The sequence below is a fragment of the Eublepharis macularius genome, chromosome 7, assembly GCF_028583425.1.
Source record: "Eublepharis macularius isolate TG4126 chromosome 7, MPM_Emac_v1.0, whole genome shotgun sequence".
NCBI classification, from domain to species: domain Eukaryota; kingdom Metazoa; phylum Chordata; class Lepidosauria; order Squamata; family Eublepharidae; genus Eublepharis; species Eublepharis macularius.
In genome coordinates this window covers 519,496-539,643 of record NC_072796.1, presented here as the reverse complement: position 1 = coordinate 539,643, position 20,148 = coordinate 519,496, and the positions used below count along the sequence as shown (strand labels likewise).

Below are 20,148 nucleotides of genomic sequence, written 5' to 3'. Positions count from 1 at the left end.
GGGTAGAACACTTGATCATTTTTGCAAGTTTTCCTGGGAACTGAAGTCCCAGTGTCCTTCCCCTCTCTATTAGAATCGCTGCCTGAAGAGCCAGAGAAAGCCAGCTGCAGCAGCAGCTTTTGCAAATCGTTCCTCCAGTCACAAGCCTGCTCTCAACAATCTTTGGGGGCGGGCAGCTGCAACTTTCTCCCTGGGCATCTTGCTCCCAGGGAGCTGCTCTTGAACAGCCAAAGTTCAAGCAAAAATTGAAGATCTTCTTCCAAGGGTCATTACAACTACCTGTAAAAAAGGAGTCCTAGTCAAAGCAGACATCCATAAAGCCCTCCAGGAGGCACAAGATGGAGCCAAAAATCAACATCTGGAAAATTCAATTGAAGAAAATCTAGCTAGCTCCTTTCCGGTGCTCCCAGAAACAGAACAATCAGCAATATTGGAAAGACTAGATCTGCTAAGGTTAAAGCTTTCAAACTTAAAGAAATCATACCAGGAGGCTAAGACTTGCCCAGACTGTGTCTCACCGACAACAATGATGATGGCCCCAATCGAAAACCCTTTGTTAAGAGCTCCTTCAATTAACACCGAAGTGCAGATTCTATCAATGGAAGCAGATCTCCACACAACATCCACAAGCCTTCAAGAATCCAACAATAAAAACCAGGAAGAAATTACTAATTGTCTGGAGCATCAGAATTCCAGATCTCAGGGAATTAATGACAGTAGTCTTGGACATGTATGTCAGACCCAGCCAACTCAGCTAAACACAGAAGTTGACATCAACATGGCATCAGTTCCACTTGCTTCAGAGGCTCCATCTTTAACTTTATTCAAGATCGGTGAAGTTGCTTTAGAGGACAATAAACTCTCTCCACCAAAAGAATTTAACTCCGCACAACACCTTAGCGAAGTAAAGGAACCCCAGCAAGAGACATTTAATCACTATCTTGAAGATTTCGAACTGGGATCACCTGGACCCTCAGTACAAGCTCCAATGTTTAACTCTTCTGTTAATTCCTCAGCTCCAGCTCAAGTGGGATCATTTAACAATGGGTGTGTTTTTGTGGACTCAGTAGGGAGATTAGAGACAATTGAGAAAGCAGATTGACAATTAAAGGTAGTACCTCAAAATGTAAAGAGGCCTGAAAAGAAACCACAAGAAGTAACTTTGCCCACTCAGGCACCCTCCTCGGTTAGGATAGCACCCTTACTATGCATAACTTCGGTTAACATTCGAAGGTTGAATAGTAAGGTTAAAAAATTCAGATTCCTTTATTGAAAAGAAAAAAATCTGATATAGTCTTTGTGCAAGAGACATACTTGAAAGTACTAAAACCTCGCCTTAACTCCCACTCTTACCATATTCAAAGGACAGCCCCTGGCTCTTCAAAGTCAAGGGGAGTGGCTATTTTATTATCAAAGAATATTCCATTTGTTATTGAGGCTGAGGAGGTGGATCATAGGGGGCGTTATTTATTTTTAAAAGGGCGTATAAATGACAAAAGGCTGATATCAATGGCATCCCACTTAAAAAAACAAAGAACAAAAACTAGAGAACAAATGATTGCTAACATAACTAGGTTAGAACAGGAACACAAACTAAAAGGGGGGGGGGAAACTTATCAAAAATTGTTAGCTGAACGCAGATTGCTTGATATTTTTGATTCACAATGGGTTCAAAAACAACTCATTTTTACAAAACAGAAATACTGGACCCGCTCTCCAAAGTCATTAAAGCTACTGGCCTGGAGAGCCAAGAAGGAGACGAAATACCGTCATATTCAGGCTTAGATTCAGAATCTAAGAAAGTAAAAAAAACATTCTTCCAGGGAGATAGTGAATATCTTTGCAGAGTACTACTCAAAATTATACTCATCTTCGAGGCCCAAGGAACAAGAAATTGAGGATTTTTTCCCCTCTAATACTTTCTTCTCCACCTTATCTGACTCGGATAGAAGCCTTATGGATAATCCCATAACCCCACAGGAAATTTTAGATTCTATTAAAACTCTGAAGGTCAATTCAGCCCCTGGGACTGACGGTTTCAGAGCGGAATTTTATAAAGCATTTTCTGCCTGTTTACTAGTCCCTTTAACCAATGCATGTAATGAGATCCTTCAGAATGGGGATGTTCCTCCCTCATGGAGAACAATGTCTATTTTTCCTATTGCAAAGGAGGGTAAAGATGCCTCAGATTCAGCATCATACGGTCCAATAGCACTGTTAAATACAGATTATAAAATCTTTACCTCTGTACTGGCCAATCGTCTAAAGAAAATTGTCGAGAAGCTAATTAAACCAGATCAAATGGGTTTTATACCCAATAGAAATCTAACAGATAATGTGAGGAGGAGGATGAATATCATAAATTTTTGTAACACTCAACAGTTAGAGGCAGTTGTACTGAGTCTCAATATGGCCAAAGCCTTTGATTCTATAGAAAAGTCATATATTCTTTCCCTTCTTCATCACATGGGTTTTGACCCAAGGTTTCTCTGTACTCTGGAAGCTCTTTATTCGTCCACTTAAGCTCACGTCAAGGCAAACAATCTGAAATCTGGTTCATTTAATATAAACAGAGGTACCCGACAGGGCTGTCCGCTTTCCCCCCTCCTTTTTGCTCTTGCTGTGGAACCGTTGGCAGAAGCCCTAAGGCAAAATCCTCTGATCCATGGTATTAAGGTGGGGGATAAAGAACATAAGGTTTCACTTTATGCTGACGATATTTTAATCTTTACCTCTCTACCAGTTGACTCATTAGAATCAATTTTGCAAACGCTGCACTTGTTCAGTTCGATCTCAGGTTTAACAATTAATCAATCGAAATCAGAGTTGTTCCCCATTAATCTAACCCTTAGTTCAGTAGCTAGGTTACAAACATGATTTACATTCAAATGGGTTACTAATAAGATGAGATATCTAGGAGTTTATATCCCCGTACGCTTGAATGATGTTGTTCGGGTAAATTTAATTTCTTGTATTAAATTGGGGGGGGGGGAGCAATACTTCCACTGGCAGTAAGCCTCCCTTCAGTCCATCCCAAGAAGCCCTGATCCACCTCACGTGGAAGTAAAGGTGAGCATGAACTGGGAAAAAAACGAACTGTGTGGTTCATGCTTCGTCCAGTTTTACAAAACCACGAACTTTCACAAACTTGCCCCACTTCGCAAACCAGTTTGTGGTTCGTGGTTCATGGGTTTTAAATACCCCTTTCCGTGCTGCTGCAAAGCAGCACAGAAAGGGGCATTTCACCCCCCTCCAGCTTGGATCAGCTGCTTGTCAGGGATCAGCTGCTTGATTGGGGGGGGTTAAATGCCCCTTTCTGTGCTGCTTCGCAGCAGCAGGGAAAGGGGGCATTCCCCCCACTGGCTTGGATCAGTTGCTTGTTGGTGAGATCCCTGACAAGCAGCTGATCCAGGGGTTTAAAGGCTCCTTTCTGTGCTGCTTCACAGCAGCACAGAAAGGGGCATTTCACCCCTGCAGGCTTGGCTCAGCTGCTTGTTGGGGATCTTCCCGACAAGCAGCTGACCAGGGTGTGTAAATGCCACTTTCCATGCCCATCGTATAAAAGTTCATATAAAAGTTTTGGGCTTTTATACAAACCAAACGAACTGGCAGACCAGTTTGTGGAAGTTTGTGGAAAATGGGCTTCCACGAACGGCTGGTTCACAAAGCAGGAACCGGTCCAGGTTTGACTAACTTTAGTTCATCTTGCAGTTCGTGCCCATCTCTACTTGGGAGATGGCCAGACCAGTTACTGGTCGTTAGTGGTATTATGTTCTGATCAACTGTTGTGTCTCAGAATGACCATATCCTAGATTAATTTATTGCTCAAACTGACCCAACCAGTTGGGAAAGTTTCTAAGGTCAGCAGGACCTGTTTATAGTGAATTCTGACTGCATCCACTGAAAAGATCAGAGAGAAATGGAGAAGGCCAAAATATTGGCCTGGTTTCCTTAGCTATACAAAGGCCCAATATTTGACAGTGTAAAAGGAGCCACTGAAGAGCAGTGTCTTACTTTAAACTGTCACATATTAGACCTTAGTATGCCTATGAAAGTTATAGGTATTTGTGAGTATTTACTTTGTGAGTATTTACTTTAAAAGATATTATAGACTGTAACCTTATGTATGGGCTACCACATTCTGTTATGGCCATCTGATTTTTAAACGTTTCTCTACATTGCATACTGTTTTTACACTTCACTGTATTTGTTTGGCTTTATTATTTAGTTCCACGCCATGGACACTTTGCACAAACATGTCTACGACATCTCCAAGGCGATCTCTGCCCTTGTGCCACAGGGTGGGCCTGTCTTGTGCAGGGATGAGATGGAGGAGTGGTCAGCATCGGAGGCAAATCTCTTTGAAGAAGCCCTTGAAAAATACGGAAAAGACTTCACTGATATTCAGCAAGATTTTGTAAGTAGGCAAAGGCTTCTGCATACTCAGTAAATCATGGGTAGTTTTCTACAGTTTATTGAACTTTTGCAACTGGAGTCTGATAGTTTCTCTGTATAACGTATGGTTGATGGTTGAGGAAATATTTCAACTTCCGAGAGCAAATGCCTCATTTCTTCATCTCATGCCAAACTTTGCCAAGGCCTGGTGTGTAGAGGTGTGCATAATGGAAAAAGAGCCAAAATTAAACAGAGAATTTGCAGGTTCAGCTCATTAAAGCAGCTTCTGGAAAGCTCAACCAAATCCAGTAAACTAAATTGTAACGTGTCCCTCCCATCAAAAAGTTTGGTTGTTTCATTTTGGTTCATACCTTCCAGCCGCAGAGAGGCCCTGGGCTCTCCTGGCAGGGCAGCAGCTTGTTTTCCTGAACAGTGTCAATCAGATACAAAGAGGAGAGAGACCTTATGTTATTAATTAACTCTGTTGGCAGGATGGGGGAATCAGACCAGTGTGCATGATCCATCTCCACACATCCCACCTTGTAGCTACCCAGGAAATGGCATTCTCTCACTCCCTGCAAATTGGATCCTCACAAGGGGAAAAGCATTCTGGGGCAAGGCTGCCATGGCCAAGGCACACTCCCAGATACAAGCTGAGCTCATCCCAGAGAAAGCCCAACAGAAGCAAACTGAAGCACAGGAATGGAGTCCCTCCAGAACCAAAGTGAAGCAAAGGGACCAACTTCACACCAGAGAATCACTTCCATTCCAACCAAACCAAACTGAAGCAAGAGACACTGTTGCAACTTAGCCCAACAGAAGCAAACTGAAGCAATGAAATGCTTGTACTTGTGTGGCTAGGTACTGCTTGGTTTTGTTCTGTGGTGTTTCCCCACTGACTGACCCAATGCTGGCTGCTGTGAAGGACACTGGGAGTCAGCGAGACTATTTTCCCTTAGGAAACAATGCAATGGCTGGGGGTACCTTCTTTGAGGGTACATAGAATTGGCCCTGAGGTCCAATCTTCCTGAAATTTGGGAGGGGGTGTCTTTAAAGGAAAATTAGGACTAGATCCTCTGCAAATTTGGTGAAGTTTTTTTGAAAAAGTGGTGTCCAGTCTTTATGAAAGTTTGGGGGGAGCTCTTTAGAAGACAGTCTGGAGTAGGTTCCCTGCAAATTCGGTGAAAATTGGTTTACAAATGACCCCCACCCCACCGGATAGCCCCCGGATTGAATTTCCCATAGGAAACTATGGCAGAATTTTACTGCTACATTACCGAACTTAATTAAAAAATCAATTTGGTATTCAGGGAAAACTGATTTTTTTCCCCCTGGTTCTGCATTCTCTGTTTTGATTTGCCTTTTTTGTGTGCACACTTTCTTCCTATCAGCTTTGAAAACGTTTGGAAGGGAGACTTTAATCATTGGCTGCAATTCAAGAGACTCTTCCCCAGGAATATGCACTACTGAGTAACGTGGAATTTATATCTGAGTAGACCTGTTTAGGCTTGCTTCCATCGTCTTTCAGGGCTCTCTCTTTTTCTGAGCCAATTGCCAAACATGTATCTACTTCCTCCTTTCAAAAACAACCCTACCTGCTGCCACTGCAAAAGGAAAACTTATGGGGAAAACATAGGTTTGTGAGGGCAGGGCGGGGAGTTCAGCCAATCATTCTGCTAGCCTGCACTTGGACAACGGAGAAGATTGGCAGCGAGAATGCCCCATTTTGCTGTGGAATGCTGAGCATCAAAAGGAATGATTTAGATTCACCCCTCATTGAGGGAGCAAAGCTCAAGGAAACACGAAGCCTACAGGCAACAGCAGGATGCAAAAGCAATAAGTTACTGGCACTGTTGAAAAAGAAAAAAGTGAACATGAATTAGGCTTTTTTTTAATGTTGCTGGATTGTAGTGGGTGGAGCGCTCTCCTACTTGGGAATGCCCCGCTGCTGCTGTTCCACACACTGACACTTGCCTTCTACAGTGTGTGTGTGTGTTATGTGTTTGAGGAAAAGCTCATTGGATCAGTGGTTTAGACTAGGAGGGGGTCTAATGGTTGAGGCTGTTTTTGGTTAAGCATGGAAACAGCTGCCCCAGAGCCTTGTGTCCCCACCACCCCTTGGAAAGGACAGCATGTGTGTGAGCACATGTGGCCCATGTGCATGCAAAAGACTGAAATGAAAAAAAAACATACGGATCAGTTCCGAGCTGGTACCAGCTGACCTGGAACAAAGTAGTAATGGTATGTAATTATTCTGGAAGCCCCTGGAACCAAAGCTGAAATGGAAACTTCCTTGGTGCACACCCTTGCCAGTGTGTACTTGGGAACTTTCCAGCTGGTCAGCTCTTCAGGTCTCTTATTGGTGGATCTTCTAGATGCATGATACCTCTTTTTTGTGTTCTAAGCTTCCATGGAAGTCCTTAACCAGCATAATTGAGTATTACTATATGTGGAAAACAACGGACCGGTATGTTCAACAGGTAAGAGCAATTTCAATTTGGAAGGAATTGTAGTTTCATTGAACTCCTATGGGGGTAACTCCTATGGTGGAATATTTAATGCCATATATTCAGAACTTCAGAACTCTCTGGATGATCTCGGACTTGTGCCCTGTTTCTTGAAAATATCCATGTCTGACAGACAGAAGGTAGGGGGTGGGGGGTGGACATGGGGCTGAGCAGTAACGGATACCTTTTTAGCTCACATCTAGAAAAAACACAACTGGGACCCTGGTGGTTTGCATACAGAGACAGGCTTGTGTAGTTTTCTGTTGCTTGTGGGGCTCCTTCATGAAAGGGTTAGGCACATTTTTAAAAATGAAAGCTGAAAATTAAAAGCAGCTGTTACACATTTGCCTACAATGGGATATTGATATAATGATAAGCTAGTGCAGATTTCTTAAAAAATAAAGAGGTCCTGCTTGGAGCGGGAGGGGGTGTCTTTTGCAGGAACAACGTCAGGCAAATTGGCTGCCATGTGGGTGAGAAAATCTGAATTTTCCCAGCTACACAACAGCCATTCAGGCTTTACTGCGATCTTTCCCAAAACTTTGGAGCAAAGCAAGTTTGAGAATGATTGGACAAAAGCCAGAGAAATCCCGGGAGTTGCCTGAATGTCCCATGATGCTGTGGGTAAGCTTCGCAGCATCACTCAATCCTGTGGAAGTGGCTGCCTCATTCTTTGGCCAAATATACAGCTGTTATGCGCACCTTGGGTTTTATTATCTGCCTTACCCTTTTTCAGTAATTGAGACATTACAGTGGAGTTTGACGCTTTATTAATTTACTTCATTTATAGTCTGCCTTCTCACAAAGAATCAAATGTGGATTACAAAATTTAAAAACCAATAATACCATGTATGTTATATGCCATCAAGTCGCTTCTGACATGGTGACCCTATGAATTAACTACCTCCAGAATATCCTATCGCTAACAGCCTTGCTCAGATCTGTCAGGGTGGCCCCTGCCGGGCTGCAGGCCTGGTCTCCTGTGGCCTGCATTAAGAGGGCTATTGAGTGCTGCATGTCAGAGAAGCTGTGAGAAGGAATGTTATCAGCGGGAATGTTATCGGCGTTACCAGGGAGATGCAGCCAGTTACCAGGGAGACACGGCCAGTTGGCCAAAGAAGACTGGGAGGCCTGGTCAAAACAACAGCTTTGTTTACTTTCACTTTACCTTCTTCAGCTAATTAGATGGGAACTTAGAACTTAGCTTAGAACATAACTAAGGGGGGAGTAGAATGGATTGGGCTTGAGGAGTTTAATGCTTAGCAGGGGGAGGGAACAGTTATTCCTGTCAATGAAATGCCTACTGTACTGAGCTCTTGGATTGTCAATAAATCTCTAACTCATGCATCCTTGCATTCGTGCAGTGAAGTTACTTGAGATCTAAGCTGGCAGTCTCTGACAGATGTTGCAAACTGAAGGTTGTGGCTTCCTTTATTGAGTCATTTTGGACCCTCCTCTTTTCCTACTGCCTTCAACTTTCTCTAGCATTATTGTCTTTTCCAGAGAATCTTGCCTTCTCATGATGTGACCATAGTACAGTAGTGTCAGTTTTGTCATTTTAGCTTCTAGGGAGAATTCAGGCCTGATTTGCTCTAGAACCCTCACAGATAGCCCTTACTGGTCTTTGGGGCTATCCGTGATATCCATAAAACTCTTCTCCAGCACTGCATTTCAAATGAACCAGTTTTTTTCCTGTCAGCTTTCTTCATTGTCCATCTTTTGCTTCCGTATATAGTAAGGGTAAATACCAGTTACCTTGACCTTGACCCCCAGTGAGACATCCTTGTTCTAGAGGATCGTTTCTAATTCCTTCATGGCTGCCCTTCCAAGACTCACAGTGAAATCCTAAACAGAGTTACTCCAGTCTAAGCCCATTGAAATCAATGAGATTAGACTGGAGTAACTCTGTTTAGGATTGCACTGTCAGTCCCCTTTTGGTTGTGGTTTCCCTTTTGGATGATGAATGAGCCAAAGAATAGAAAATGTTTAACAATTTACTATATTTAACAATGCAGTCAATACAATAAATCAGTATAGAACATTTCCACAGACATTAAAACTACCACAATTTCCCCTTTATGACCTTCTGAACTGTTCTGGTTTCCTCATTCTGTAGAATAATAAGCAGCATTAGAGCCTTTCTGACTTAATCAGGACTGTTATAAGCACACTGTTGTTATCAGGCAGGTCCACAATAGAGAATGCTTGGTTATGGGCAGTTGTTGATATATTCCCCATTTACAGAACAGCTCCTTCAGTTACCTTGCTCAGGTGAGCAAATCTGTCACAGTGAAACATATCAGGAGAGGTGGTAGTGCAAATATGTGGGGCCTAGGCAATGGAGGATTTTATAGGCACCATGAATTAAACCCGGAAACCAATTGGTAATCAGTGGAGCATTTCCAGAATAACTTTTAATATGTTCACTCCACCCAGTTCCTGCTAGTAATTGACCTGCCACATTCTGTACCTGCTGAAGTTTTCAAGCCATCTTTAAGGGCTGTCCCATGCAAAACATGGTACAGTAGACTAGGTTTGAGGTTACTGCATCATGGATTTGTCTGCCAGATCACCTGGATCAAAATAGAGAACCATTCTCTGTGCTAAATGGAGACGGGATAAAAATGTTTGAGCTGAATTAACTTGCTTCTCCGGGAATAATACAAAGTCAGGTGTAACTAAGTAGTATAATTATCCCTTACCAGCACATCTCTCTGACTTGTTTCCTTACAGTAGTCTGTGAACCATTTCCTTAGAGCACAGCCTTACTACCTGTGCAAGAAGTCCCTCCTGAATAATTCAGTTTTGCATAATTAGTGGAAAGCCAGGAGAGTGGGAGCTTTCCTGACCTCCTCAGGCAGGCTGTTCCATAAGGAGGGGAGCAACACAAAGAATGCACCTGTACGGGCTACTGTCGATTTTGCCCAGTTGCAAAAGGTGCTGTTCAGATGGTGAAGCATGGAGAGAGGCAGTCCCGTAGATATGAGGGATCGACGCCATGAAGGAATTTAGTTAGTGCAGCAGGGCTTTTTTTTCTGGGGAAAGAGGTGGGGGAACTCTCACCCAGGGCAACTCCTGGCAGGAAGTGGCACCCCTATCACTACATGTGCGCATGCGCAAAGCGTGTGCATGCTCTCGGGATCATGTGATGATGTCACTTTCAGGAAGTGACATCATCGTGCATGGCGCGGCTGCCTCCCAGGAGAAAGAGAAAGGAAGGGAAAGAAAGAAGGAAAGGCATAAAAAGAAGGAACGAGAAAGGGAGGGAGGGAGGAAGGAAGGGAGGGAAGGAAAGAAGAAAAGAGAAAGAAAGAAAAGAAAAGGAGGGAAAGGAAGGAAGGGAAAGAAAGAAGGAAAGACATGGAAAGACATAGAAAGAAGGAAAAAGGAAGGAAGGGAGAGAGGGAGGAAGGAAGGGAAAGAAAGACATGGAAAGAAAAAGAGGAAGGAAGGAAGGGAAAGAAGGAAAGAAAGAAAGAAAAGAAAGACAGGGAGGGAGGGAGGGAGGAAGGGAGGGAAAGAAGGAAAGAGGGAGGGAGGCTTCAGTTGGGAGGGGGGAATCCCCCTCCTCTCAGCTGAAGTTTAAAGCCCATTTGGGGCTTCCCCAGCATCACCTGGGAGGAGGGGAATCCCTGAAGTTTAAAGCCTGTTTGGGGCTTCCCCTGACCAGTTGAAGAGAGGGAATAAAAGAGCTCATTTCCCAAAGCTTGCCAAGCAAAAAAGAGCTCTTTTAACCCCTGCTCTTCAGCTGGGGGGGGGGACTTCCCCTGACCAGCTGAAGAGCAGGGGTTAAAGAGCTCCTTTCTCTTGCAAGCTGGTCCAACACATTGTTTATAATGAAATGTTTTTAAATAGTCTTTTGTAGGGTTGCATAGATGAATAAAATCCTACCGTTTTCATCCGTATTTCTGATGGATTGCACTCGTATACTGATTTAAGCCCTGCAGGTTAACAGACGGCTGTACAAATCCGTGGTGATAATATGAAGGGATGAACAACAGCCCCAGATTCTGAGATGTGAATTGACTCCGTTTTTTGCTACGATACCCTTTGGTGGTTCTTGCTTTTAACATTATTAAACGTTTTTATTTGTTCTGTTTTTGTATTTTGTTCTAAGAAACGGCTGAAAGCTGCTGAAGCAGAAAGCAAGCTAAAGCAAGTATATATACCTAACTAGTAAGTACTTTTACAATCAGTTTTATTTATTTAATGTAGCTGAGTGAAACATAAGTCCTCTTTGACTGTAATTTCACAGTCAGATACAAATTAAAAATAGCACAAACAATAGTAATAGTAACTTATTACATATACTAATAAGAGAAAGGAGGGATCTCTATTTTAGCAAGTGTCTACTCATTATCTAATCTATAACTAAAACAGTTTTGAGTCTCCTAGCTATAGATGTGAAGGCTTGGAAAAAGACAAGAAAAACCGGGGAGAGACACCCCCCCCCCGCCTTTTCCTCCTCGTATGTCCTGCCTTCCACTGCAGCCCTAGCCCATCGATCCAGGAGGGTGTTGCAGAGTTTGAGGATGTGCTGTCAGCCGCCTTCAGCCAGTCTCTTTAAAGACCGTACAAAAATGTTCTGAATAAAGACAATAAAAAGCAGAAGCTTTGGGAACCTCTAGGAAACATTTCTTAGAGTGATGAGTAAAATGCTTTTGAAGGCAAAGGTTCAAAATACAGTTTTAAGCATCCTTCTGATTGTTTAATAGCTATGTAAGACAATCTACAATATTAGGTAATGACAGTTTTTGCAAACTATCAGCATGCAGCTCTCAAAGTTTATGGTTACAAATATACATGTCAAATCAAGAAGCAAGCTAATATCTGAAATAGTAGGGAACTCTTATTCAGACCATGCAAACCTTCAGTTTTCTGGCATCTCCGGAGGTAGAAATGAGAGTTTAGAATTGGAGACACATGGCTCTTGTGTGTCGTCATGTCCCCTGCAATGGAGGTTCCCCTTCCTATATTGTGAGCAAAAGGGGACAACTTTCACCACCACCATGAAAGAGTCTGTCCCAAGCGGTACTTTTCTCCTTTATAACGGAACGGCTTCCGTTCAGTCCCACTGATGGTGACATAAATTTTTGAGGAGGGGTGATTTCCACGCAGGTTGGTGTTTGCAGTCAGGTTACCACATCCAGAAGCAGTGACCTCTGTTGGTAGCTATTTCTGTTGGGAAGATAAGACTATGGCTACAGATACAACTGGGTGTCATCTGCTTATTGATGACAACCCAGTCTGAAACTTTGCACCAACTGAGTGAGGGGACACATGTAAAGACTGAATAACAGGAAGGAGAGTATCGCCCCTTGTGGATGCTGCACACCAATGGTTGGCGTGCAGACAACTTCTCCCCAAGCACCACCTTCAATCCCTGACCATGGAGAAAGAAGACCAGCCATTGCAAGGCAGTCCCTCGGGTCCCCACATTGGCAAGGCAGTGGGTCAACAGTTCGTAGTCGACCTTGTCAAACACTGCTGAAAGATCCAGCAAGATCAGCAGTGCTGACCCACCCCGATCCAGGTGCCTACAGAGTTCATCTCTAACAGTGACCAACACTGTCTCCATCCTGTGGCCCAAACAGAAGCTGGACTGGAATGGGTCCAGGATAGCGGAATTCTTCAGGAAAACCTGTAGCCGTTCCATCACTGCCCGCTTAATCACCTTGCCCAGAAACGGGAAGTTCAAGACTGGGCGGTAATTGGACGGATTAGTGGGGTCCAAAGGTGGCTTTTTCAGAAGAGGCCTCACCACAACTTCATTAAGCACTCTGGGATAAACCTCAGAGCTCAAAGATAGATAAATAATGGCCTCCAGTTGGGACCACGGAGCACATGGTGGGCCTCACCAGCCACAGGATCCTGTCAACCTCCTCCTGGGAAACCGAGCTGAAGCGGTCTCGAACAGGACCAGAAGATGGCCAAGGGGTCTCCGGTTCCCTTACTGTATCAACCATGGCTGGCAGGTCACTACAGAGAGACAAGATTTTATCTGCCAAAAAGCTCCCCAAAGCGTCACAGCTGATAGCCGAATTTCTGATTTGGAGGTCTCCCTGAGAGAGGGAGACCAAAAACCAAACTCCTTGGAACAATTTTACTGGGCGTAAAATTTTAAAATCTGTATTTATGAAGATTTATTTGGTATTTGTTTCCTCTACGAGGAAAGACTGAGAAACCTGGGAACGTTTCGTTTGGAGAAGAGGAGATTGGGTCAGGGGGTGACATGATCACTCTCTTTAAGTATTTAAAAGGCTGTCACTTGGGGGGGGCGAGCTGTTCCTGTTGGCAGCAGAGGATAGCACTCAAAACAATGAGTTTAAACTACAGAAGGGAAGGTACCACCTGGACATTAGGCAAAACTTCTTCAATATGGAATCAGCTGCCTAGGGATGTGGTGGATTCCCCCTCATTGACTGTCTTCAAGGAGCGGCTGGACGAATATTTGTTGGGGATGCTTTAGGCTGATCCTACATGGGGCACAGAGGTTGGACTAGATGGATATATATATATATATATATATATATATATATATATATATATATATATATATATATATATATATATATATATATATATATATATATATATATATATATATATATATATATATATATATATCCATCTAGATATATATATAGACGGATATATATATATATATATCTTTCCGGATCTGTACTACGGTTCTTATCATTTGTCTGGCTTCTAAATTTTGAGGCTGGCTTCTAGATCCAAAGAACCATTGTTGAAGCCTGATTCCAGGCTCCAGTAAAGCTTTGGAAACAGTCTCTCCCTACACCTCAGGAGTTGCCCAATCCAATGTGAATCCCAGAAATCTTTCCAATATTGAAACCTCCCTCAGTATCTACTTGGCTTTCTCTAGAAGTCCTTGAATCCCTCTCAGAATTGAAAAAGAGGCAGGTATAGTCACTCCTGCCTGGAAAACTCACTGACAGTGAAATCCTAAGCAGAGTTACTCGAGTCTACGCCATTAGACTGGAGTAACCTGCTTAGGATTTCACTGTAAGACACAGAAACGTCGGGCAGCTCTTTGTTCAGCTCCTCCAGTCTTGCAAGAAGAAGTAGTGCGGGTTTGTACTGTGGATCTCGCTGAACCTCCCGAGGTTCTGTTTGAAACAGCACTAATTCTTGAAGCCATCATGCCGCAGGGCTTCACAGAGAGGCGTCCCTGCATTTGTGAGTCTCACTTTCTGTAGCCCAGACGAGGATTTGCCTAGAGCTCTTCCGTCGCACCCGTCAGGTCCCATAGTATTTTCTCTGAGATGCCATTACATCCACCCATCCATTCCCACTCACCCCCCTCTGTTATTTATAGCCTGTCTTTCTCACTGCGTGAGACTCAAAGCAGATCACACTGTGTAATTCAATTCAATAGATAGATAAACAGCTGGGGCATTCAGTAGACAGTACAAATGCAGAAATTAGAAAGCAAGCAGAAGTCTGATGCAGAGCTGGAACAATATTGAACAAAGCACACGCAATTTGTGCTTGTTCAATACAGTAACATACAGTGCACGAAAAAGCTAATCTTCATACATTTCATTTGTCAGAGCGATCAATTGTAATGAATTATAATTTAGCCTACAGTCCCCATCTCTTTGAACCATTTCCTTTCAACACAGCCCTATTACCACCAATGGCATATCAAGCAGCATGGTATAGAGACTGTGGAAGAGCACCTAATGGTGACAAATGGCAAGAGATTTCGCAATCACACACATTCAGTACAAAAACCATGAGTCTCAGAATGCAATCTATAAAAATAATGACTAGGTGGTATTTGACCCCAACAAAACTGCACTACGTAAATGCAGAAATCTCTCCTCTTTGTTGGAAAAACTGTGGAGAAAAAGGTACTTTCTTTCATCGTTGGTGGGAATGTGCCCATATACAGCAATTTTGGTTTCAGGTAACCAAATGTATTGAAATGATGTTAAGCTATTCAGTTCCACTAAAACCAGAGATCGTTCTGGATTAAACATCTGGTAGAATGACTCTGTTCCAACTATAAGGAAAACCTGAATAGCAAATCTCCTGTTGGCAGCTAAATCTGTTATATCCTCTTTGTGGAAGGACAAATGAACACCAACAATTTCAAAATGGTTTACCCATATTTGGGACCAGTTCATCGTGGAGAAATTATCAGATCAAATTAAAGAATCCGAAGTGCCATTTTACAAATCACATCTTACGAAACAATGGACTCTGGTTTTAGATTTCTTAATGAAAGAAGACTGTTAGAAAACTCATGTCATCTCCAGGACTATTATAAGCTACTTGTTTATGCTTAGATAAACTTATTGATATCACTTCTCGGTACTTTATAGAGTGAAGGAATTCAACTTTAGAACTAACAACAACAACAACAGCAACATTCAGTTTATATACCACCCTTCAGTACAACTAGACACGATTGGTTTTTAGGAGGGGGGGGAATAGCATTTATTTTGTTTCTCTTCCTTTTTTCTCTCTTCTGTATATAGTTCAATGGAAATTAAACTAAAAGTTTTACTAAATATCACTTTTTGTGTAAGGTTCAGCACAAAAACTAAATAACATTTAAATGTGGGGGGGGGAACCAGCCTTATTACCTGTGTAAAAAAGCCCTCTTGAATAATTTGGTTTTGCACAGTTTGAGGAAAGCCAGGAGGGTGGGAGCCCTTCCTGAACTCCCCAGGCAGGCCACTCCGTAAGGTGGAGGCCACTGCAGAGAATGTGCCTGTACAGCCAGCTGTTGGTTTTGCCCATTTGCACCTTCAGAAGGCCCTGTTCAGAGGAACATAGGGAGAGAGGCCAGGCTCCTTCATTGTGCCTCCTGTAGATATGAAGGACAGAGGCCATTAAAGGCTCTGCACGTGGTAACCAAAACCTTGAACTGAGCCCAATGGAGTGACTGCAGAATGGGAGTACAACCAGACTGAAAAGGGTCAAGAGTGCAAGAGTTATGCAAGAAGGCCTGGAGTTGGTCAGGAACTGCTCTCTTAGTCACTTTGTCCAGAAAGGCAGATTAGAAATTGGGCCATAATTAGCCATATCATTTTTGCCTAGGGATTTTTTTAAAGTAACGGTCGGATGAGCAGTGCTGACTCGGTGAGTCATTCTCTCTGTACTGAAACTTGGTATCAAGAGGAACTTCATTATCAGGAATCTCGTTGTCAAAAACAACCCCTATACCAAGGGTATCCTGAGGACTGTTGTTTTTGTTTTGCCCCATCTCTCCATCCTCTTCCTAGTATTAGGAGGATCAGCCCATGTTTTATCATGAACGATTTCAACCTCAACCCTGTGCCTGCTATGATCTGCGGTACGTTATGGAGTGTTCTGATGATTCACCGTTTGGTGTCAGGACAAGTACTCGGTGTTCTGCTTCTCCGATCCCCGTTCCATCTTTGCGTCTTGGTCAGCATCTTTGGCCACTGTCTCAGAGGCCGAAGCGTGTGTCTTCCATCACCACCGCGCCACCTCGATTCGGAAGTGGCCTCCTGTGCCTATGACTGGATCTGACGTTTCAAGGTCAAGGGCCCTTCCTCTTGTGCCTGCTACTTATCAGGACATCTCTTCTCAGGGCAGTCTGCACATATTAAGGTAGTTCCTGATCCCTCCACAGCATCACGAGAAGCCCTTCTGATAACGTCTCCAGTTGTGAAACTCCATCTTGGCCCCTGCTTCAGCATTTGATTCAGAATCTGATACAGCCTCAGACACCTCCCCAGATGTGCATTCGTTCATTATCATCTGAGGCTGTATGTTTATATTCAAAAAGATGGCAACAGCAGTGGGCCTGTAAATTGCTAGACAACTTCAGCTCAATATAAATTTTCTCTTTGGAGTCTTAGAGGAACATGCACTTATACTTTGCTGGCATTTCCTGCCTGTCATAAATAGTCTTGTAAAAGAATTCCAGCCTTGAGTCCACTGACTTCCCAGAAGACTAAGAACTTTTATTGCCTCCAGACAGAACGTTGCTCCTTCCTGTTTTCCCAACTACATCCCAACTATATCACAGTTGCAGACACTTGGGGGGGGGGGAGCTAGGTGTCCCATACACTCCCAACTGAAGTGGGAGTGTGTTGAAGAAAGTTTGATGCCTTTGGATGCAAGGTGATACAACTGGGCCAATGTCCTTTAAAGTTGCAAACTATCCCACATGCATAACTCACTTTTGAACTTTTTTTCTGGGAAAAGGTCATACCCACTTTAGACCATCTGCCATCCATTCCAAGGATATGAAGAGACAAAGATCTAACAGTCATTAAACAACAGATCAGTACATATAAACTCTTCACTGAATGTGGCTCAAAACAACAGTAGCTCACCATTGTCATATCTGGCGGTAGTTTACTAACCTCACTCTTGAGGCTGGGACATGTATTGAAGATGTTCCCTTTACATGGGAGGGTCTCCTTATTTCCAAAACCTAGTGATACTTTGGAGAAACTACAGAAAGTAGTAAAGCAGGTTTGATTTCATCATTTTATAGGCATCAAACTACCAAGATGTTGAGAATCAGCTTCCAGGGTAGTCTAAAGCATCAAGGGCCTCACCCAGCCAATCCTACTTCAAGAAAGATCTCAGGGTAGAGATCTTTATACACTTTATCCAAGTCAGAACCATCTTCTCAAGTGAAGTCTTCAGGTGCCAAGGTTTACAAAACTTCTTTCTGTGGACCTTGTCTCGTCTTTGATAATGTCTTTCAGTTTGGGAGAAGATTACAATGGACCACTGTGTCACAACTGTTGTAAGACTGGGATACTCAATTGAGTTTGCTTCCCCCACCCCTGCAGACTGCAGTTGTCAACCACTTCTGCTCCCATCCTCTGTATTTCTACTTTTGATACTTTATCATCCTGAAGGACAGAGGTCTCCCCCCATGCTTGATCTCAAGACATTGGTGAATTTATTGAGATCAAGAAGTTTTAAATGGTGACCATAGCTTCCACCCTTCCCCTTCTCCAACTGGAAACCTGGCTCATGTCTGTCGGCTTCAGTTACACCTATTTTTCATATCTCTATCTGATCTCAACATCATTCAACAATTAAATGTGGGAGATAACAACAACAACAAGTGTGCTTATATTCTGCCCTTCTGGAGAGATTGGTGCCCACTCAGAGCAGTGAACAAAGTCAGCTGTTACTATACCCAACACACAATACCGCAGCCCCACTACCGATACAAGGTGACTTCCTCCTCAACTTCTCTACCTCGAAAGTGTATGCTAGTGGTTGCAGTGTATATTAGGGATAAAGGGATCACAGTCTTCCCATACATTGAAAATGGCTCCTGACTGTATATCCTTGGTCCTTACTCTTCTACCATGTGTGAACAACTCCACATGCGCTAGCCATGCTGGGCTTCTGCATCAATGGAGATAAGTGGTGCCTAGAGCTTTCAAGATGTCTTCCATTCATCAGGGCTCTGTTAGCCTTGCATACTGACAGGGCATACTTTCCACCAGACAGAAGATGCGCCTCTGTGGACATGACCACTATAATGTGCTGTCCCTGCCCAATATGTCAGCATGCGACTTCCTGGGCTTGATGGCAGCTGCCATTTCTGTGGTTCACGTCACCCACCTACAGATGAGACCCTTCGTTCCAGCCACGGTTCCTGCAGCATTTCAGTCCTATGCAGGGCTATCAGAATGAGCTTTTGACCGCAGTTCCGCAAGTCATCCCCTCTCTGTGATGGTCAGCCTTTAGAACCGTTTGGTTCAGGGCATGCCTTTTGCTTCGCTTGTTGTGAGCCTGACTGGTGATGGATGCCTCTCTCTGGGGTTGGGACACCCACTTTAACATGGATTTGATCAGGCAGCCACTCAAGATGGAAGCTCCACATCAGCTTCTGGCAGTGTACAGGTTGCCTCATTCCTTTCTCCTCAGGCTGAACGACAGATTAGCACAGGTGGCCACTGACAAAACAACCACAATGTACTGTATAAACAAGCAGGGTGGAACAGCATCACACGCCCTGAACAATGTAGCCTGCTGCCTGTGGGAGAGAGGCACTGGCCAACATCACTCCCATTGCCATACATGTTGCAAGAGAAGACATCATCCAGGCAGATCCCAGCAGTCGTCATTGTTCAGTTGCTCGCAAGTGGGCCATCAGAGAAACATATTTATAGCCTGTATCCCACCATTGGTAAATTCTGCATTTGGCCCTCAGCAGCAAATAAGAAATGCAGCTGCTTCTGCTTCAGAAGGAAGACGTCAGTGGTCCATGGAAGACTTGGCCCTGCATGCCAGTCCTCCTTACGCTGGCTGCTCTGTGCATTTCTTCGTATTCCCCTCATCACCACAGTCTTAGGGGACGTAGAGAGCAACTGCATGGACTGCATCCCGGCCACCGCATGCTGGACGTGCCAGCTGTGATTTTCTCTGGCCCTGCTGCTGTCAAGAAGCCAGTACTGACCCTGTACCAGGTGCTTGACCTGCTCTCACATCATCAGGGCAGGGGCCAAGTGGCCTGGAGTGTTCAACTGGCCACTCCCAAAAGTGTTGAGAGAGTTTCTGACCCATGAGAGGAAGCCGACCAGATGGTCCTGTGAGTGTAAGTGGTTCACCATCTTTCCTTCTCAACATGGATGAGATCCATCCACCTGTCTCCATCTTCAGTCTCTAGGATTGGCACACTCATGTCTCAGGGACCCTCTGGCTGCCCTCTCCTGTTCTGCAGGGATGCTTGCTGTTCTTTCAAGCAGTGGTGAAGCAGTTCTTCTTGGGCTCTGCCCTCCAACTTGTGGTCAGATCATTCAAACCTATGACAACGTCTCACCTTCTGCTACTTCTCATATTCTACCCTTGACCCTCTTCAGAGACAGAGAATACTCCACTCTCGGGGTACCAAGAGAGCCCTTTCTTCTACGTGGATAGAACTGCTGCATTCTCCAGGTTGTTTGGGTCTTCTGGCCACAAAAAAGTCAACCCATATCATCCCAATATCCTAGTCATTCAGTAGCTCCAGCTATCCAACTCTGCTATGAATTGGCCGAGAAGCCTCTCCCCCACTGCTGCTTCCCTCCATTGCAAGTACTGTCTGTTTTCTCTTAAACTTTGCTTCCTGTTTAACTAAGACCTCCCCTCTCATCCTGTAACTGCTACATTTACACAGGAGACTTTGCTGGGGGCTTTTTGGAAAACCAACTATCTTCTGAATAGCCCTTATACACACGCCACAGTCATACACACTATTGGAGCAAAATAACTTATAACTTCATGC

The 20,148-nt window shown here is 43.8% G+C and overlaps 1 protein-coding gene across 8 annotated transcripts in view; it reads left to right on the top strand.

Moving 5' to 3' along the window:
* MTA1 (metastasis associated 1) overlaps positions 1–20,148 on the top strand; it is a 188,292-nt gene that overhangs the window by 102,027 nt on the left and 66,117 nt on the right. For all 8 annotated transcript variants that reach the window (XM_054984519.1, XM_054984520.1, XM_054984524.1 and 5 more), the window contains 3 exons: positions 4,229–4,417; positions 6,801–6,875; positions 11,020–11,078. In XM_054984519.1, coding sequence (XP_054840494.1) covers positions 4,229–4,417; positions 6,801–6,875; positions 11,020–11,078 — 323 coding nt within the window. The remainder of the gene's footprint in view (positions 1–4,228; positions 4,418–6,800; positions 6,876–11,019; positions 11,079–20,148) is intronic.